The sequence below is a fragment of the Mauremys mutica genome, chromosome 2, assembly GCF_020497125.1.
Source record: "Mauremys mutica isolate MM-2020 ecotype Southern chromosome 2, ASM2049712v1, whole genome shotgun sequence".
Lineage (NCBI taxonomy): Eukaryota > Metazoa > Chordata > Testudines > Geoemydidae > Mauremys > Mauremys mutica.
Genome location: NC_059073.1, coordinates 93709958 through 93732220, shown reverse-complemented (window position 1 = coordinate 93732220; position 22263 = coordinate 93709958). Strand labels below are relative to the sequence as shown.

At 44.1% G+C, this 22263-nt stretch overlaps 1 protein-coding gene across 2 annotated transcripts; it reads right to left on the bottom strand.

Moving 5' to 3' along the window:
- Positions 1-928: 928 nt before the first annotated feature.
- Positions 929-22224, bottom strand: PSMG2 (proteasome assembly chaperone 2). Of its 2 annotated transcripts, none has more exons than XM_045007709.1 (8): positions 22091-22224; positions 19288-19433; positions 17591-17765; positions 11290-11348; positions 8501-8619; positions 5400-5573; positions 2663-2783; positions 929-1612 (listed from the first exon to the last, which is right to left on the bottom strand). In XM_045007709.1, exons 2-8 carry the CDS (start codon positions 19420-19422, stop codon positions 1520-1522), a joined length of 876 nt encoding a protein of 291 aa, XP_044863644.1. In that variant the 5' UTR covers positions 19423-19433; positions 22091-22224; the 3' UTR covers positions 929-1519. The 2 variants fall into 2 exon arrangements, with proteins under 2 accessions (XP_044863644.1, XP_044863642.1); XM_045007707.1 differs by having other exon boundaries at positions 933-1615.
- Positions 22225-22263: the final 39 nt, after the last annotated feature.

The following is a 22263-nucleotide window of genomic DNA, read 5'->3' as shown; positions in this document are numbered from 1 at the left end:
GGTTTCTGAACGTTATGATTCCTGATGTCTGATTTGTGTCCATTTGCGTAGAGACTGGTTTGGCCAATGTACATGGCAGAGAGGCATTGCTGGCACATCACATTGGTAGAAGTGCAGAGGAACGAGCCCCTGATAGTGTGGTTGATGTGATTAGGTCCTATGATGGTGTCACTTGAATAGATATGTGGACAGTGGGCATCAGGCTTTGTTGCAAGGATAGGTTCCTGTGTTAGTGTGTTTGTTCTGTGGTGTGTGGTTGCTGGTGAGTATTTGCTTCAGGTTGGGGGGCTGTCTGTAAGCGAGGACAGGTCTGTCTCCCAAGATCTGAGAGTGAGGGATTATCTTTTAGGATAGGTTGTATAGATATTTGATGGAGAGATTTTAATTGGGGGCTGAAGGTGACAGCTACACTCCTCTTAAGCCCTGAGCCATCTCCCTTATGGAACATTTATTTGTAGACTGTTTTTAGAATGATCTAGAAATCAGTCTGAGAAAAGTGAACTAGCTTAAATCTTCAGACATTATTGTAAAAATCTCACCGTTTTTAAAGGCATCAGTTGTTTAAACACTGCAACTATCTTATAGTAAATGAAACCAATAATTTGCCACTTAATACCAGTAGCAGTTTTCTTTCATGGCAGTATTACTCTACATGTAGCAGGCTGTGGGTGCTGGTGTTCTCTGTCCTTGGCCAGTGCAGGGCTGTGGCTTCTGTCTGGCTTCAAAGCTGGAGAGAAGCCATGGCCCCACACCTGCCGGGGACAGAACTCTAGGGCTACAGGCTTCATTCTATGTTAAGGTAAGAATAATAAATATATTTGGACCAGCAGTTCAGCAATGTTTTACTTTTTTTAAAATAAAAGATGAAAACTGTTTGATATTTATTTTGTTAAAACTCCTTAATTTTTCTTAGAGGTAGATGAAAGAGCAAATTCACATGGTAAGGTGAAAGAGTAATTGCTGAATAATTTAATTAATACTTTTTACATATAAAATTACCCTTTATCTTCTTGAGTCATATTATGTAATGTTTTTTGTATTTAATGTACAAATACAAAATAACCCTTAAAAATTGTTGGCTGTTGGGGACCACTGCACTGGCAGCTTGCTCAGACTGCCAGGAAGATGCGGGGGGGGAGGGAGGGAGTAGGCTGATGGGGTAAAGGGTCTCTCTGGCTTCAGGCTAGACTCGCACATTCCTAGGAATCAGTTTGTTACCTTCATGGCAATGGTGGGTGAGCAAGATACTAAATGGTGTAGTTAACCCTCTAAAGGAAAATAATTTTTTTAAACAATATTTTATTAGGAAAAAAGTCACAAGATACCAACGAAACTTCTGTACACACCATACACTTCTTTGGTCAGAGTGAGACCTACATTAATTGTGATATTTATGTTGTATCAAAGGAAATGTTTGCATAAATAGGATATTCAAGTTAAATGTTAGTGAATGCCAAGCACCAACATTGTCCGTTAGTCTTTAGAGGGAGGTTACAGATTTTATTCAACACCAGACTAATCAGAAGAGTGCAAGGGGAAGGCCACTTCCAAAGAGTAATCTCCAAGAATGTGGTATTTTCCATTGTGAAGGAGTAGCTGGGGCATCGCTCTTCTGCTGATTTAAGAACAAAATACATTTACAAATTTTGGAATTACATTCAGCACAGATGGCAAGTCTGCTTTTCCCATTTCCCTGTGGGGGGGATATTTAGCAACAGAGCTGTACTAGACTGCAGCATTTTACATACCTATAGTTGCTACAGATTGATATTATAGTAGCTCTGTAAGACAAACAGGAGCATAACTCCATCCCACCATAGTAATGTTCTTTTCAAGCATGAAATGTGTCAGACTGTGAAATCTGGTCTTAGAATATCATCAGGGTTGGACGGGACTTCAGGAGGTCATCTAGTCCAACCCTCTGCTTAAAGCAGGATTTTTGCCCCAGATTTTTGCCTCAAATCCCTAAATGGCCCCTTAAAGGATTGAACTCTCAACCCTGGTTTGGTGTGCTTTTACCCTACACTATACAGATTTCATAAGGGAGACCAAAATTTCTCAAATTGGGGGTCCTGACCTAAAAGGGAGTTGCAGGGGCATTGCAAGGTTATTGGGGGAGGTCATGATATTGCCACCCCTTACTTCTGTGCTGCCTTCAGAACTAGGCAGCCAGAGTGCAGCAGCTTTTGGCTGGGTGCCCAACTCTGAAGGCAGTGCCCCAGCCATGCAGATGCAAGGGTGGCAATCCCATACCATGCCCCCTTCCTTTTGTGTTGCTGCTGTCCCCAGCGCTGAAGGCAGCACTGCCAACAGCTGTATCACCATCCCCCTCCCCACACAACCCCTTTATGGGTTAGGACCCCTACAATTACAACATTGTGAAGTTTCAAATTTAAATAGCTGAAATCATAACACTTATGATTTTTTAAATCCTATGGCCAGGAAATTGACCAAACTGGATGATGAATTTGGTAGGGCCCTATGTATTGGGTTTGAGTTTGCTTCCACTAAACCTTGGAAGCAAAGGACAACACCTACTCTGGCATGCAACCTCAACTGACAAGGCTGTCAAGTTCATGAAGGGGAAGGAGTCTAATTTTGAGCTACTGAAACGAAAACAATAAGAGCTAAAAACAAAACCTTAAGCTGAAAGAGTACTTACTTCACTTTTAACTAGCTGGATCCATTCATTAAGGTAGTTAACGAGAGCCAATGCATCAGGGATGTTGTCCCCTTCTGAGCAGAATTTCAACAGAACTGCCATTTGAATTCCATTTGAACAACTGGAACAGACATTGGTCAGATTTTCAGTTGACACAAAACTCCCCCCCAGTGATTAATTTATCAGTTTTTAGTCAAACATAAAAAGGAGCAGTCCACTGATTTAAAAAAATCCAGGTTTTTTGTTTGCCTTCTGAAAGCCAACAAACTGGTCTTAGCTTTTTGGGGGGCACAGATCCTATGCTGTGAGAGTACTGCTTATGAACTGCTACACAGCTAGTTTGCTATTTTGGTACTACTACTTGAGCATTCATACAGATTCCTTTGATATTGACCCTGAATCTCTTAATGTACTAGAAACACTGAAAAGTGGAGCGGTTATATGCACACTGCAAAACCAGTGCCCCCACACTGTGAAAGAAGGTAGGACTTAGATATGGGCAGCTAAATCAGGGAATAGCTGCTGGAACCAGATGAATATAGGTGGAGAATAATTTACTGAAGATAACAGGAAGGACATAGAAAGGAAATCTCAAGAGGGACAGAATAAGACAAGGAAGAGGATTAGATTTGGCTAATTAAGGAAAGGCCTGATAGGAGTATAACTACTGAGCTAACAAATACACATTCTTGGGATGGATGTAGCTTGATATTAGGGACCAGGATAGAGCTCCCTCTGATATAAGCCTGAGGGGGAAAAGTAGAAAAATTCTAATTATAATCCAGTTTGGAAGCTGCCTCCCTTAATATTTAGCCTAGGAGTTTCACTGCAGTTTCAAAATGAACAAAGATGTGCCTCATGCCTGAAAAGGGAAAACACCCACCATACTGGGAGCTTGTACTGAAGTATTAGTAATTCAGACAGCAATCATTTCTAACGAGTGATTCATTACAAATATAATAAATATTTCCAACCTGGAATTACAATAAAACTTGGGTTAGAAAACAGTGTAACAAAATGTTTCAGAACTGGCAGTGACATTCTAGTCATGGGGTAGAACAACAACTATCTTACTTTCTTAAACGCCATAAATGAAGAAGGAGATGTTCAAATACACATTTCATTGAGTAACTGAAGACACTGTTCGAATAAGTTTCCCATTTGAAATGGCAAATTTAAAAAGATATGAAAGTTTATTCTAAATAAATATTAAATTCACCTCTTCCCCACCCCTGAAAAAAGAAAAACACAAAAACAAATAGCTTAAACCCAATTCAAGTTTCAAGATTGGGAAAGTCATTAAAAATAGTAGCCGGATAAAAGCAGAGACACGGAATCTTCAACCTAAGCTTTGTGAAGCATGTGATACAGAGTATTTGGTGCATAAAATGTCAGACTGTCTTTGACAGGCAGCAAGGTGTACACAGATCTGTAGACTGGAAGTCAAGAACTTTGGATGCTAGGCCCAGCTCTCCCACTGACTTGCTGTGTGAAGTAGGTCAAATCACATAACCTCTCTATACCTGTTTCCTTTCTCATCTCCTCCCTTGTCGCATCAAATTTAGATTGTAAGCTTTTCAAGGCAGGGATTGTCTCTTACTTTGTGTTTATACAGCACCTAGTGAAATAGGGTCTAAATCTTGATAGGTGCTCCTCTGTGCTTCCATGATCCAAATAATACATTCATCAATGAACAGGCCAGGATTTTTAATCCTCGTCAAGGCTAAAGTTCACATGGTCTGAAAGGCAACATTTGCTAAGAAAGTAGTAAATTCTTGTACCTGGCACAAAATAATTTAACACACTTCATTGCAAAAGTTAGGTAATAATAGGTAATAATTGGAGATATACCAATCTCCTAGAACTGGAAGAGACCTCAAAAGGTCATCGAGTCCAGCCCCCTGCCTGCACTAGCAGGACCAATTTTTGCTCCAGATCCCTAAGTGGCCTCCTCAAGGATTGAAATCACAACCCTGAGTTTAGCAGGCCAATGCTCAAATCACTGAGTGAGTTATATGGTCAAATTCTTGAAACTCAGACTTGCTTTTAGCATAACCTTTTACCCAAAAGCATTCTTTTTTTTTTTAAAAACTGTCTGCTGGTCCTGATGTCAGAGACTCAAAAAAATCAAGTTTTAGAATTTTATTCTCTAAAGACAGAGCATATCATTGGGAACGATTTCAATCATCGTGAAAGCAAGTATCTTTACAGAAGCTGTTTAGCTCAACCTGTCTCTCTGTTATGGACCAAACTCACAAACAAGGAAAGTTTTCTGGATCTTATTTTGATATAATAATTTCTGCATTAATTTGGCACTTAAATATGTTAAAGTATGTATGGTAGAAGATTGGTCTTAATTATCAAATAGGGCAAGTGTTTCAGTTATGATCTTGATTGCTGCCTTCCTCCTTTTCCTCTCCAGCCCCCTCAAAAAACATATGAAAGGCAGATTGTTAGCTACTGTGCTGCAGCTCTATTTTGCTAGGGTTTTTATACATCATGTAAATCTTCTCTCAATCATGGGTTTGTTCTGGGGATGACAATCTCCTGTTCTACTCCTACAGGTTTTTCTGAAGAATACCATTACAAATAATATACACAGCATCCCACGAAAAGACAATGGTCATTTTTCGTGGGATCTGACTAAACAGGCAAAAGTAGATTGTAGCTGGGTAATAAAAACAAGGACTTCTAACATCTTACTATGGTTCCCTTTAACATCAGCCAGCTCACCCACCTCTCACTGAATAATAATGTTGTGATGCCACCTCCAGGAATACGTAGTACCATGTCTGTATCATTTACTCCTGGGTAAGCAGCGACTTTTTCCATCTCTTTCCAGTTTAGCCTCTGCATTAGCTCTCCAGCTGTTTTCTGAATAGCAGGTGAAAGTAAGTATCGTAGTGGCGTACTGGAATAAATCATAAAATGCAAGAATACTGTAAATAGTAATATAGGTTACTTGTGTAAAAGGGTAATTGTAATCTTCTAGGGCCTCAACCTGATAATGAAAGAGAACAGGAATTGCTTTCTTCCACAAGTCAAACCCACAGGCTAATCTGAGGTTGCAAAACATAAGCTGATCAGCAATCTGCAACACACAATGGCACATTTTGGAAGTAAATCATCTTCTTCTAGTGATTGCTCATGTCAATTCCAATCAGGTGTGTGCAAGCCGCATGCTCAGCAGACAGAAAATTTTTCCCCTAACAGTATCCTTTGGGGCAGCCTGGGTGCCTCCTGGGGTCACACCTTCATGGCGGTCCATATAGGGTCCTGCCAACCTGCCACCCCCTCAGTTCCTTCTTGCCGGCTACTCTGACAGAGGGTTAGGCGGGTGGGTATTGAAATGGACATGAGCAACATCTCAAAGAGCAGTTACGAGAAGGTTAGTAACAGTTTTTTCTTGTTCAAGTGATTGCTCATGTCAATTCCAATCAGGTGATTCCCAAGCCTACACTTTGGAGGCAGGGTTGGCACTTAAATGTTCACTGACTGGAACTCTACCCCTGCATCATCTCTGACCTGCTGGGTAATTGCACTCAGCACTCGCCTTCCCCAGTTTCTTTCAATCAGACTCCCTGATTAACCTGCTTCAAAACATGTATCCCCTTTGTGGGGTCTGATTTATTAAGTCTTTCCACAAAGTAACTCATTGTTAGTTGTGCCACTTTCACCCCACTGTGGGTCCATTTAAGAGTCCCAATCAGCTCTTGCCCTGGTTCAGAAGACAGGTCCCGCTCAGTCGCCTTCCTAGAGCTGGCATTGTAAGGTAGCCAATCCCTCTCTCTCTCCCAAAACTCAGAGCCCCTTGCTCTCCTCATGGAACAGCATATATACATCAAACAAACAGTCATAGTTTCTCCCCTTATGGCAAGAGCCCCATACTCTCCTCTCGGAGCTGGGTAATTCAGGCAGTTATTACAGCACTCCTTAGGCCAGGAGTCCTTGGGTTTCCTCCTAGGAGGGCCTCAACCAGCTGCTCCTTCTCCCCAATTAGTTCTTCAACTCAGAAGGTTCAACAGGCCAGTCTTTTCCTGCTGCTGTCTCCCTGCTATCAGGGAGGAGGCAGCAGTTGGGTAAGACTATAGCAACCTTGACCCACCCACTCTGTAAAATCTCTTGGCCCCAGGCTCTTAAAGATGTTGGAAAGCTTAAAGAACTTAATAGAACAACGGACGTGTATGTACCTATGTCAGCTATCTTCTTATCAGCTTGTTTGGCTCCCCAAGTTATTTGTGTATGCAGCTGTGTTCCCATGTATGTCTCCAACGTATTTAGTACAAAGGGTCAACAGATGTATCTTGTGTCCCCTTTAGAATGACAAATGTATCCTCAACAGATGTATCTTGTGTCCCCCACAAAATGATATGTGTCCTGCGTACCCAATTATCCCCTAACAGATACATGTACAGGTTCTACAGATCAGCCAAATGACGTAAAAAGACGTAGGCTAAGTTGTTTGTTACTGATTATAAAAATGGACCAGGTCACCTATGTAAAGTGTCTCTCTCTTCTGGCACTAGCCGATGAGAGCACCCGCTCAGCTGACCGATCAATAAAGGGTGTGGTACTCGTCTTCCTGTCTTCCGTGCCTCCTTGGTGTAATTAGGTAAGCTCCGGGGGGGAACGAGCCCTTTTGGCTAACAGACAGTGACAGGACTTCCTCCCGAACGCCACTCATTCCCTCACACACTTCCTCTCTATCTATATCTCCTCAGCCTTTTTTCTAAATTATACACAGATATAGAACCTTTCACAATTTTAAAGGGCCACACTATGACGGGATGGGCTGAACCCACAGCACCTAGTACCCTTAAGGTGCAGACTACCCCCATCATACTGAAATATTTATAGACCTCAAGACTCCTTTAATACACTGAAGTCTTGTTTAACTGAAGTAACAGTAGGTCTTCTACAAAAACAGTGATGTCACATTTTTTAATCATGGATTGTGATGCCCTCAATCATTGAAAAATGCTTATTTTTAAAAGAATTAACATTACCCTGGATTATTTTGTAAGCTTAACATTGCAATGTCCTACTAATGTAAAAGAGCAGAAGCTTAAACTGATCAAAAGTTAACAATAACTGAGGATTAATCTGAGTCATCTATTATCCAAGCTGTAATGTGAAAAACAAACAGCCAGGATAAACTGAGATGCAAACTAAAATTCAGTTTTAACTATAACCTAAAAGCATCCCTTTACAGTTCTATTACATACATATTAAATAAGGCGGGCAATTAATTTCAGTTAATGCCTGCAATTAACTGAAAGCAAAATTAACCCATTAATTTCTTTAATGTGTTCATCGCATACCTGTGGATGGGGTGGAGGCTTCATCTGCAGCTTCCCAGGCGGCAGCTAAGGCCTGGAGCAGCCCCAGCCCCACGCCCTGAGAGGGGACTGAAGCCCTGAGTCCTGCACTGGGCTGAAACCCTGAGGGGGGGAGGGGGAAGAGCGGCTTGAAGCCTGGAGCTAAGCCCCACACCATGAGGGGGGCTAAAGCCCAGAGCAGGGCTGAAACCCAGAACCCCCAGCCCTGACCCTATATTTGAAAATATAGAAAACCCCAAAATTATTTAAATGGTATTCTAATATTGTTTAACAGTTTGACTGCAACTGTGATTAATCACACAATTAATTTTTTTAATCACTTGACAGCCCTAATAGGTTTGCACAACATATACACACACACACACACACAGCTAAGCAAAAGGAACCATATCAAATATACTTAAAGTAATGGGACCTATGCCAAATGGAAAACATGTCAGTTAACTTTATGGAAAAGAACAGGAATATTAAATTCCTTAAAGCACGCATATGAACATACCCATGAAGCTGCTGATCATCACATTGATATGCATGGCTGCTTGATAGAAGAATGACTTTGGCACATCTACTGCTTTTCACCCAAGAAAGCAGTGTTTGACAAAATGACCTATATTTGTTCTTGATATCAAGATGGAAGAGAAGAAGCAGAATGATAGATTAGGTATTTAAGAAATGACAAAAAGCTACAATTGTTATGGTTTGTAATGCTTTTAATGTTTTGGGATGATGCAAGATCATGTTCATTTAACTAAAACAAGATTTTCCTCATGCCTGTTAAGTCTTTATTTTAGAATACAGTTTTTAAATGGAAGGTTAAGGATGGAACCAAGCTTAACTACAATGCTTATGATTATGAATCAAGTCAACATTTACCAGCTATTTTCATACATTAGTATCTAAAGGCCTCATCCAGCTCCTAGTGGTAAATCTTGTGACATTACACCCCATATTCTTCATAGAAATATGGTTATGGTATGAATATGGTATAACTAAGATACCTTACATGAGTCATCTTGCATAAAGTACATCATTGGAAAGGTTATGATTTACTGAATGTGATTTTCCAATTTGTATGCATGTATAATTTCTGTATCTAAAGTTTGTTACATAGGAACATTGACTATTACAACTGTGTGTGTATTTGGGAGACAACCAGACATCACAGCCTTGATGGGCCAACCAGCCATCACAGCCTTGATAGGAAGAAACAATAAGACCATGAAGATGCTAATCTCTCTCTTTCCTGAGAGGCATCCTGGGACATAGCTGACACACTACCAGGTCAAGTGGTACTGTCACCTGATACAAAATACCACCTTGGACACTGCTGGCTCTTTTCCTCTGTAGGAGGATGGGGATCAAACAAAGGTTTCCCGCCTTAGGTAAATCCCTTTTAAGGCTAGGGAGGAGGTTAATCTAGACACTCCTCCATTTCCTACCCCAGAAGAAAGACTGCTAAAAGTACATATGTCACAGGCCCAAAGACTCCCTCCTTCAAGGGGTCCCATAGGGAGGTAAATCAGCATTGCATATGCATTGTATATTACTAACTCTGTTGCAAGCATTGCAGGGCATTTTGGGAAGGATCAAATGTGTGAGTGTGGAATGAAAGATTCCTTTGGAGGCTGCAAGAGGCCAAAGGAGGAAGAGAGCAGAATGGATTAACTCAACACTGCAGCTAGCAAGCTCAGTCCGACAAGACGACGCTGGCCTCAGTCCAAGGTCACAGTGCTAGACAAAAAAGTCTGCAGCGGTGTTTATCTTTCACCCAGCCACAGGAAAAGAAAAAGTCCACTGAACCAGGGCTGCAGAGATGAAAAACACAGGTGAGATGACTGGGAGGGAGGGAGGAGGGGGTGGCGGAGCGCAGAGCTTTCCATCCCTGGAGCCAGTGTGTTTTGGGAAAGTGGGGGGAAAAAAACAAAAAAAAACAAAACAGAAAGCCGGTTTGGACTGGTACAAAAAGCATCAGCAACAGAGGTTGCAGAACGGAACACCCCCAAAAAACCCTCCTGAGAGCTGGAGCAATTTGGAAATCAACAGCGGACCTTAACCAACCTGGGCCCATCTGCCCTTCCCCCGTTGTCTTCTTACATTATACCCAGGCTTGGCCAGCCTTGGGTAGAGCGTGAGAGAGTATAAAAGTGAGTTAGGGCTTGGGCCACTAACGCTTTCTTCCTTCCTCTGAGTGACGTGGGGAGCCCACCACACCCACCAGCAGCAGGAGTTTGGGTGTTGGAGGAGGGCTCAGGGCTGGGGCACAGGAGGGGGTGAGGGCTCTGGGCAGTCCTTACCTTGGGAGGTGCTCCCCAGAAGCGGTGACATCCCTCAGCTACTAGGTGGAAGTAAGGCCAGGGGGCTCTGCCCACTACCTCCGTAGCTCCCATTTGCTGCACTTCCCGGCCAATGGGCGCTGCGGAGCCGGTGCTCAGGGCAGAGGCAGCACACAGAGCTGCCTGGCCATGCCTCTGCCTAAGAGTAGAGGGAGGAGGATGTTGCTGCTTCCAGGGAGGGGCAGAGCCAAGTAGGGAGCCTGCTAGCGCCCTCCTGCCTTGCAGATTTAGTCAGGGGGTATATAGTACAAATCATGGATGGGTCACGGGCCACGAATTATTGTTTACTGCCCATGGCCTGTCTGATTTTTACTAAAAATACCCGTCACTAAAACGTAGCCTTAATTATAAGGAGATATTTTCCAAAAATAAATGGATTAAATACTGCCACTATCCTAGTGAAATATCAGAGGGGTAGCCGTGTTAGTCTGGATCTGTAAAAGCAGCAGAGTGTCTTGTGGCACCTTATAGACTAACAGACGTTTTGGAGCATAAGCTTTCATGGGTGAATACCCACTTCGTCGGATGCATGTGACAATAACTAAATAATATACATCATGCACCTATCATATGATTAAGTCCAATTTGCCATTAATTACCTAATTGTTTATCTACTGTTAAACTCTGGTTGTGGACTGCTGAGAAAAGACAATTTTCAACTGTATTTGTTTGATAAGCATCTTACTAGTTACAACAGTTTAGAAAGATTTTGATTCCAACTTATTTCCCATTATTTTATATATTTGCTGGATAGAAGCCTTGCCAGAAACAATTTTTAGTGTCGTTTTAAAGAAAAGTGATTTTCTGTACTGGAAACTTTCTCCAGCTAGAGTTACTTTTGGGTTTATTTCATAAGATGGTTAACATGAATCTTGACTGCTAAAGAATTTGGATACGAACATTTTCTTATTCAGCTTTTAACAGATTCAGTGGGAACAACCAATGATATACGTACCTTTACAAACGGTGATCTGATCTGGAGAACTACAAGCTTCTTAGAAGGTAAAGAATACACTGCAAAAAACAACAAAAAGTTGTGTAAAGAGAAAACAAGTGCATAATGTAGGGTTAGACATGTTCAAATTAATATGATTTATAACAGTGGATAAAAAAGGATATTCTAAATAAAAATTAATTTAAATCAGATTTGATTTAAATTAAATAGACTTTGAAATAGAAAAAGGTATTTAAAATTATGATAATCATTGTTAAGGCCTAAATTTAGTATAATTTAATCATTTAAACTAAATACAAATATTCAATAATTTATTAAAAATAAATTCAATACTTTTGGCACTGAAGTTTTAAAGAAAATCAAACCACTGAACTGGTGGAAGTTACTAGCTAAGCATTTGGAACCAGAGTTTGGTGAAATGGTAAGCCAGCTTTTGACAGCAGCAGCCTCTTCCAAAAGGGCAAAGCTGCAGGAAGGATTCATAGGTTGTCTTCAATAGATTATTCTTCCAGGCAACAATTTTCTCATGAATCCTGTGATTCAAATCATTCAGATGAAGGATGTGGGTGTTTTTTCCTGGCAGACCTGTATTCAATTCATTTAGTTTCCCTAAATATGTTGGTGACATAAGCACATCTTCCTTTGGTCACACAGAAAGCTAAATTCATCCTTTTTGCAGTCTATTGCACAGATACACAGCTCTCTCTGTTTAAAAAAAAATCATCCAAGTACTTTTCCTCTTGACATTAAATCATTAAAAATCATTAAAGAAGGGATAGAGAATAAGACTGAGAATATATTATTGCCCTTATATAAATCCATGGTACGCCCACATCTCGAATACAGCGTACAGATGTGGTCGCCTCATCTCAAAAAAGATATACTGGCACTAGAAAAGGTTCAGAAAAGTGCAACTAAAATGATTATGGGTTTGGAACGGGTCCCATATGAGGAGAGATTAAAAAGGCTAGGACTCTTCAGCTTAGAAAAGGGGGGATATGATAGAGGTATATAAAATCATGAATGATGTGGAGAAAGTGGATAAGGAAAAGTTATTTACTTATTCTCATAATACAAGAACTAGGGGTCACCAAATGAAATTAATAGGCATCAGGTTTAAAACAAATACCAAGAAGTTCTTCACGCAGCACACAGTCAACTTGTAGAACTCCTTACCTGAGGAGGTTGTGAAGGCTAGGGCTATAACATCATTTAAAAGAGAACTGGATGGGTAAGGAATGGTGTCCTTAGTGTCTGTTTGTCAGAGGATGGAGATGGATGGCAGGAGAGAGAGATCACTTGATCATTGCCTGTTAGGTCCCACTCCCTATTAGGTTCTTATGTTCTTATGACAGCCAAAGAGCTTCACTGTAGAATAACACCACATCATGATCAGACCCCATTTCTTCACCAAGTTTTGCAAACAGACATGTGCAAAGAGACTGAGCCTTGATGTAGTTCATAAGAATGGCCGCACTGGGTCAGACCAAAGGTCCATCTAGGCCAGTATTCTGTCTACCGACAGTGGCCAATGCCAGGTGCCCCAGAGGGAGTGAATCTAACAGGTAATGGTCAAGTGATCTCTCTCCTTCCTAACAGAGGAGATCAGCTGCAAAACATCACATAGCTCTGGACTCAGAGCTTTAGATACCAGTTGTTCTCTGAGACTCCTGCAATGACTCCATACAGCAGACGGAGTAACTTTATCAAGGCATGCAGACCTGCTGTGTGTTCTGCCATAGACAAAGCTCCATCTGTGCAAAAGCCCACAATGTAATCATACAGTATATTTTTGTCTTACATGTAGCCCCACAGGACACTTGAACATTCCTTGTGCCATCTCATGACTGGAAAGAGGGAGACAGAACACAGTGACTTAGAGAATTGCACCTTCCCATGTGTATTTCACTAAAATCAAGAAATGTGCATCACAGCCCTCAGTGCTCACATCACTTGAAGAGCAAAAGCATCATGTTTTTCAGATGCTCGACCAGTGTGTTTTACTGATCTGCTGCTATCACCTCAATCCTTTGCTTCACTGTGTTGTTGGAGAGTGGTATGGCTTTGAGTTTATTTGCCTTAGTTTCCCAGCATATTATGTTCACCATATTGATTGCAGTTGGCAAAAATCAAAATCTATCCAATTTCGTGAGGCTTCTTGGACTGAGAGATATGGTAATTCACCTCAAATGGTGCTTTCTGAGCTTGCTCAGAGACGGACATGGCTCTCTTGAATTGCACTTGCTGACGCAAAAGTTCTTTTTTCCAGCACTAGAAAAGTTACCTTCGTTTTCTTATATGCTCTTAGTGAAGGGTTTCCAAGTGTAATTTAACTTTATTAGGTGTCCTGCTTTCACTAGATAACTGTGTGACATAGCAGACATTTTGGCCTTTCTTCGTTCTTGACCAAAATTCTGGTGAAGCTATAATCAAATCAAAGAAAGCCTCATCATATTTGCAAGCACATTTCTTGAATTCCTGTTTTTTGTTCATAACAGCAACACTAGAGTCACTGCTTGAGGCTGAAGCAGGTATTCAGTGTAAAAATGAGTCCATTGTGCCTCATCACAAATCAAAGAGGAATTCACTGTTAAGCAAAGGCAGCCAGGACTTAAGAAGGCCCTGTGTGGTGATCCTAGGGCAATAGAGAAACAGTGACTTACAATGATTTTTTAGAGTGCCAATGGAGTACTCAGGTTGCCATAAAGGAAGATATGGGCCCTACCTTATGGACTTTACAAGCCACTGCAGAATCCTATCTCAGAAAAGGCTAGCATAGGCTCCCACCAGCTCAAGCATAGAGGAGCTCTGTTGATAAGGCTGCTGCCCACAGATAAGGATCTTCTGCATTCAGGTCCCTGAGCTGGATGATGCAAATGGCCCAATTGTCATCCGCACAGCCAACCTGTCTGTATCTGCTCCACAAACACCAGGAGGCTGTTTTGATCTACCAAATGGCGGCCTCCACATAACGTGACCTCACAAGCACCATATGTCGAAGGTCATGCCATGAGGAGGCTGCCATTTTGTAGATAAAAGTGACAGCCTCCTGGTGCAGCATTCGTGGACCAGGTATGGAAACACTGGGGGCAGACAGCATGGCCAACTGGACCCATAACTCATCTGCTGATGGTGCGACTCCATTTTGGGGTGCAATCCATGGTTGGAAACCATTGCTTTTATGAGTGGGAAGATGTTAGCAATGGTCGCTGCAGAAACTAATTACAGAGAAACGTGCTTCAAACATGATTGAAGAGGAACAAATGTTACTCAAAAAGGCTCTTAAACCACTTATTGAAGTGGAACTGTGGGATATGGATGCAGTTTTTAGCAATCCTGTCCACAGAAATAAATCATAGCGCATATCCTTCAAAGCTGCAAAAGACATGGAACTATCCAAAGCAAAAGAAAGCACTGATGTCAACAGTAATATGAAGACTGTCTGCAACTGCTACATTTTTACTGAAAAGCATTTTGTCCTGCAGTATGTGGGTGTTTCAAGAATCCAAAGCTGCTGCTAACAAAAAAAAATAATATTCCAAGACCTGTACTGCTACTTTAAGTGGTGCACTGGTGGTTGCAGTGACTTCAGCACCACCAAGTATTACAGTAAGCAAGTGGGGCACAAGGCTGCCATTTTATCACAAAGACTCATGTAGGAGTGCTTGAGTGAAAGGCAGTATAGCCGAGTGATTACCTGCTCCTGCTCAGCGGGGCTTGAAACAGCCCAGGAGAGGGCTGTGGCTGGGGCAAGAAGCCTGGGCTGATTGGGGAAAGTAGGCTCAGCTGTGGCCATGCCCCAATCAGGCCCAGCTGGCCCCTATAAAAGGCTGTGAGCCAGAGGCCCAGGCAGTCTCCCTCTGCCTGTAGGGAGCTAGACACAGGGTACCCGAGTAGCACAGGGCTGGGGAAAGGCAGAGGAGCTGGGGAGCTCCTGCCTGGAAAGCCCCAGGCTGTGGCCTAGCATAAGGCCAAGAGGTACCGGGAGTTGCAGGGGGCAGCCCAAGGGATAGGCAAAGGCAGCAGGTCCAAACCCTTTTGCCTATGATGAGTGGCTGATACTGCAGTCTGCCCCAGTGAACGGGGGCTAGATGGAGACTGGGCAAAACTGAGGCAAAGTGGGGATAGTGGGTTGGGGGTTTCCCAGGGAAGGGAGACCCAGATTGGTGGGAGACTGCCAGGGGGCAGCACCCCAGTTAAAAGGGCAACGGGGTCCAGGGAGGGATACACGGGCCAAGAGGACAGGCGGATCACCGGCCTGCAGAGGGCGCTCCTGGCTGGAAAAGAGCTAATTCCCTGAGAGACCAGCAGGAAGCGCCGAAGGGGTGAGTCTGCATGTCTACAGGCAGGTTTCCAACATATACATGATAGATTATGCATATGCTGCACAGTTATCACTACAAGTGGCTGTTGGTTTAACAATTAATTCCAAAATCCATAACAAATTCCTAGTACAGCTGATAAAGTACAAGTTACCCATGGTACCACAATCAATGTTTGAATGTGATGGAACAATGCATATGTGCCATGCAAAAAGCAAACTAATGCGCATTCTTCATGTTGTTCCTCACCCAGCACCTGAAAATGTGACCAGTACCTTTTGCCAGCAGAGGCCTTTCAGAATAGCAATCATAGATGGTATGGCTAATGTACAAGCTCTTGACAAACCAGAAACCATTAATACTGATGAGATTTGGCTTAACATTTCATTACGAGGTTACAGAGAAAATACTTGACCTATGACCAAGTCCACCTTGTGTTTGACACATATGCAGATAAATCAATTAAAAATATTTCCAGATAGAAGAGGCTCCAAGGTATTGCACCTATCCAGTAGATAAATCATCTCCAACGTCAAGCTGAAGAAGCTATCATCTCATATTCAAACAAAGGATGGTTAACTGTGTGCCTTGCAGTTAAAACACTCCAGCAGGCAAAGAATTGCTCAAAAAATCATCATCATACGGTGTAGTGAAACTGCTGTCTGGCACTGTTCTGAGGCTTTTCTTTATAGTTCCCATGAGGAAACTGACACTAAAATTAGCTTGCATGCCATCAGTGCCACAAAAAGAGATACTACTAAACTCTGGATTTTTGCACAAAACAAATGTTCTCTCTGAGAGACTCTGCCCAATTATTCCACAAGATTCTGGTTTTTTGTGCCTGCTGCTAGGGAACAGAATTCTTGTATATTCCTCAGAGATATATCTTTCTCTCACTCAGACCATTAAAAGCTGCCACACTGCCAGGTTCCCACTCTTTCAGGATGTGACACTACTTGAAGGTTGGCTGGAAACACCACTTTATCTTACTGGAAGGCATTTAATTCAGCTTCTGAAGAACTCTTTCTTCCCTCTGTAGGTTCTCAAAACAGCTCAGAGAGTCACTGATGAGGTCAAACACACCTTTACCATTTGAAGACCAACATTATGACACTTGCAGAACTACACTGGTGGATGTTTTCCAAGAAGCAGACAAACGAAGAAAAATTGCCACCAACAAGGGCTGCATTTATACCTGCGAACAATTTTCCCTCTTGATAAGTAATGGAATGGCTCTGGGATGATCAAGCACATCCACAACTATCCTCTCCTATTGGGCCTAGACAAGCCTTATAGGATGGATTGATTGTACCAGATGTGTGTGAAATACTATGCACACTTGATCTATCCTTTAACTACGCAAATGCTTGTCTGCAAAGGCCAGATGCTCACCAACCTGCAAATGTCTGGCCAGCAGCCTGCTTTGTACAGAGATGTGGAAGTGTCATGCTTATACTCGTCTGCACCACAATATACCCATCGGTGGAGAGAGACAACACTGATGAGGACTTGGATGAATGTTTTCAGTCCTTCATGTTAAGGCTAACTTCCTTAGAATTATCACTGAGCAATATATTTTTAGGTAAACATTGCTCCTCACGTGATAAACCTGCAGCCCTAGTGATAAGTCATAAGAGTTCTTGTACAGCTCCTCATTTAAAGTGGTTCACTTAAGCAAACTAAGAATGGGAATGTGGCTATTTTGGTCTGGAAAGTGGACTGGAACAGTAATTTAGCTAAATAAAAAGGCACATACTATATCTTTTCAACAATGTAGTTTTCCGTTTCAGCACAAGCTGTCTTTAAAAGGAAACTACAATCCCAATCCTACAGTGAACATAACATGGGTGTACCCCCTCCACCCACATGGAGCTCCATTTCCACTGGAGTCTCTCTGTATAGGGCCCCAAACATGCAATGAACAACTGAACATTTGAGACATAGTTTTGGAACACTGGAAATACACTTTTAGTACATACCTTCAGCATTTATACTCAACTCCGTTGAGTTTTCTGCTGCTGCTGCTGCATATGGATTATTCCCAACCATTGGCACCAGGCAATCAGTATAGAAGTAACCAACTTTAGGCATGTCAAGGGTAAAAATAACTAGATCTACCGCCAGCTGGCCAACATTCCCAACTGATACAGCGGGCTGAAAGAACAGAAGATTCTTAGCATTAAAACAACACATTTGTGTTCTATATCCTGAATTACAGTAAAAAAATTGAATTCAGAAATGAAGTTATCTGAATTCTTTTCCTAATTAGACTAATCACAAATACTGAAGAACACGGGCGGCTCTAGCCATTTCGCTGCCCCAAGCAGGGCGGCACGCCGCAGGGGGCGCTCTGCCGGTCGCCCGTCCCACGGCTCTGGTGGACCTCCCGCAGAAGGTCCACCGGAGCCGCCTGCCGCCCTCCCGGCAACCGGCAGAGCGCCCCCCACGGCATGCCACCCCAAGCACGCACTTGGCGTGCTGGGGCCTGGAGCCGCCCCTGCTGAAGAGTAAGCCCTTGCCATTAGATTTTAAAGAAAAAAAGCTAATTTGTGAACAGCTTTACTAATGCAAACTTTGGTTTAGATCCTGCAACCACTTATACTTAAATTTACATCTGAGAATAGTCCCATTTCAATATAAAATTAAGCATGTTGATAAGTGTTTACAAATTTGGGGCCTTAATTTTTTGCTAGACAGATCATGAAAATATTCTTTAAAACCAAATAAAGAAATTATTAACACCTAGTGACATCTATTGGCTATTTTGATATTACAGTTTTTATACATTCAATTGAGACTTTTGAGATGACACAACTATGTGTAGTATTCAAATTAATAAATTAAAACACAACAACTTAAATATTTAAGTGTATGCTCAAATTACTCCCCTCTTACCCAATATTTAAAAAATGGGAGATGAAAAGCTGAAGCTTCCTTTTACATATTGGAAGGCAGGTATCTTTCATATTGCATTCCTATGCTAATAGATCAGTACTGCATTACAAGATGTGCACTATTGAAAAAAACAACATACTGCCTCTATTATCCATAAAGATTAGCCTTAGTATGGCAAACAATGAACATTTAGTTGTACAACAGGACAATGGTTTTGCTAGTAGAAATAAAAGCTTAATTTAAAAGACTGCACCAAACTCAGCTACGGATGGCTTTGGAAAGAGTATGTGGCACTCCCGAAAGCGACGAAAGGGTATTTGAATATATAGCACCTACCATGGACCCCATCCTGCAAGCAGGTATACAGTGCTTAACTTGACTCGCATCCCTACAGTTAAGCCCGTGTACTGCGTGCGGGAGGGGGGAGAAGGAGTAACCAGCGACACCCTCCTTCCCCCAGGTTACTACAGAGTCACGGCACAGCCACTTCTGTTTCCCAGCTCAGCGGGGGCGGCCGGGTCACTCCTCGGCCGCCTCCCCAGACACCCGCCGCCAGGCAGCGAGAGCCAACGCGGCGCGGCCGCTGGAAGCCGGGGCTCGGCCGCGCCGGTTTGCACCACCCTCTTGCCCCGGGGGCGGAGTTTCCCTTCCCGGGACCGCGCGCGGACAGGGAGGCCCCGGCGCTGGCACCTGCTAGAGCCGCGGGGCGCTCGGCCTTGGCTGGGACACGGGCCAGCTGCTGAGCCGGGGGGGGGGGCGATGGGGTGTGGGGGCTGGTTACCAGCAGGAGCGTGAAGCCTTCAAAGTCCGGCGGAGCGGAACTGCCGCAGGGAACAAACATCGCGCCGGGAGGGACCGGTGCTGTGCGTGCGTGTGCGTCCGTCCTCCGGAGGGGCCCTTCCGCTCCGCGGCGCATTTGCCTGACGTCTGGGCGAGGCAGAGAGAGGAGTTAGGCGCCCTCTGTAATCGCCTGTCCCGCCCCCCGTAGGGCTCCTTTGCAGGCGGGTCCGCTGATGCGCAGCCCGGGACGGGGGGTGGGGGGGTGTGTAGTGTAGTGTAGGAAAATGCTCTCTGTGGGAACGTGCTACTGAGGGTGCGCTCAGCGCTCTCACAAACTGAGCATGCTCAGTAACATCTGCTGAAGCCACTGCCCTTCACCCTGCCCTTAGTAGGCAGAAGGTTCTGCTGACGGCTTTTTAGAGGGGTTAAAAACAGGCAAAGGGGGCAAATCGGTGGATACCGATTTGCCCCCTTTGCCTGTTTTTAACCCCTCTAAAAAGCCGTCAGCAGAACCTTCTGCCTACTAAGGGCAGGGTGAAGGGCAGTGGCTTCAGCAGATGTTATTGAGCGGGTGGGTGGCAATGGTCTGGTCAAGGAGAGCAGCTGGGGGCAGGGTTAGGACAGGGGCTGAAGGGCAAAATCAGGGATGGGGGGAAGGAGCCAGAGTTAAGCCTAGGGGCAGGGCGGCCTGGGGGTGGGGCAAGTGGGGCAATTTACTCCAGGCCCCGCAGGGGCCCCCACAAGAGTTTTTAGGGTCCCCCCATGAAAGTTTTTGGTGGGTCTTTGGCAGCAGGTCAGTCAGTACCGCCGAACACACCCAGATCGAGTGACGGACCCGCTGCCAAAGACCCGGAGCTTCTTCCGCTCCGGGTCTTTGGTGGCAGTTTGGTGGCAGGTCCTTCACTCACTCCGGGACCCGCCGCCAAAGTGCCCTGAAGACCTGGAGTGGAAGGACCCCCGCCACCGAAGACCCCCTGAATCCTCTGGGTGGCCCTGCCTAGAGGTGAGGCGTTACCAGAGCGTGACAGATGGCAACCCCCCGGCACAGGCAGGGACAGAGGGGGTAACAGTTACCCCGGTGGTCTGAGACCCCAGTGTGTGGCAAAAAAAATAGGGTGGGGGGAGCCAAGGGGCTTTTTTATTTCCCCTCTCACAGTCAGCACCTCTCAGCAGGGGCTTCCCAGGGCTGGGTTCTTAAAGGCACAGGCATTCCAATGCCTAGTCTCTGCAGCTCTTCTTTGATGTAACCTACTGAGGTGCTGCAGCAGGAGACTTAAATCAGTGAAACCCGGCCTGCCTTACACCCCTCCCCTTCCCCCCCTCAAGTGTCTGTACACTCCACCGAATTTCCCAATACCCCCTCCAGTGGTCAGTTAGTTACAGAAACTCCTCACTTAAAGTCATCCTGGTTAACATTGTTTCATAGAATATCAGGGTTGGAAGGAGCGGGGTTTTTTTTGATGGATTGCTTGCGGCCCTTGCGGGTTCTGAGGGGGCAGTCAGGGGCAGGACATGGGTGGGGGTCAGACGGGGGAACAGGCTGTTTTGGAAAGCACAGCCTTCCCTACCCAGCCCCCGTACAATTTTGCAACCCTGATGTGCAGAGCCATCTTTAGGAAGTGCGGGGCCCGATTCAAACAGTTTAGACGGGGCCCCCGCAGGGATGACTTAAAAAAAAAACACGTGAAAAAACACATGGGGCTTGTACTCACTGGGTGGCGCTCCGAGTCTTCGGCGGCACTTCAGCAGTGGGTCCTTCACTCGCTCCAGGTCTTTGGCAGCACTGAAGGACCCACCGCCAAAGTGCCACCAAAGACCCGGTAGGGAACTAGTTAAGATTTTGGCAGCTCATAACGAGTGGGGTCCTGCAGGGATCAGTTCTGAATAAATTTCTGTTCAATATCTTCATCAGTGATTTAGATAATGGCATAGAGAGTACACTTATAAAGTTTGTGGATGATACCAAGCCGGGAGGGGTTGGAAGTGCTTTGGATAGGGTTAACATTCAAAATAATCTGGACAAACTGGAGAAATGGTCTGAAGTAAATAGGATGAAATTCAATAAGGAGAAATGCAAAGTACTCCATTTAGGAGGGAACAATCAGTTGCACACATACAAAATAGGAAATGACTTCCTAGGAAGGCGTACTGTGGAAAGGGATCTGGGGGTAATAGTGGACCACAAGCTAAATGAGAGTCAACAGTGTAACGCTGCTGCAAAAAAAAAGGGAACATCATTCTGGGATATATTAGCAGGAGTGTCACAAGAAATGAGAAATAATTATTCTGCTCTATTCTACGCTGATTAGGCCTCAACTGGAGTATTGTGTCCATTTCTGGGTGCCACGTTTCAGGAAAGAAGTGGACAAACTGGAGAAAGTCCAGAGAAGAGCAACAAAAATGATTAAAGGTCTAGAAAACATGACCTATGAGGGAAACCTGACACATGATAACCGTTTTCAAGTACATAAAAGGTTGTTACAAGGAGGCGGGAGAAGAATTGTTCTCATTAACCTCTGAGGATAGGACAAGAAGCAATGGGCTTAAACTGCAGCCAGGGAGATTTAGGTTGGACATTAGGAAAAACTTCCTGTCAGGGTGGTTAAGCACTGGAATAAATTGCCTAGGGAAGGGAATCTCCCTCAGCGGAGATTTTTAAGAGCAGGTTGGATTTACATGTGTCAGGCACGGTCTAGAGACTACTGGCCATGAGGGCAGGGGACAGGCTGCCATCTGTAGGCATTTGCTACAGCAGGGGGCAGGTTTTTTTTTACAATAGCAGTTTCGTACACTCCACTGCCTACCAGTAACTGCGGCCGGTAGCACGTTGCGACAGGGAGCCGTTTCCTACGCCGGCCACGGCGGAGAGTCTCGTTTCCATCAGGCGTTTGAGTGAGGCAGCCTCGCGCCCTAGTTGTGCGCCAGTTCGAAAAGCGGTTGCGGGGGGGGAGGGGAGCGCGCGGCCGCCGCCGAGCGT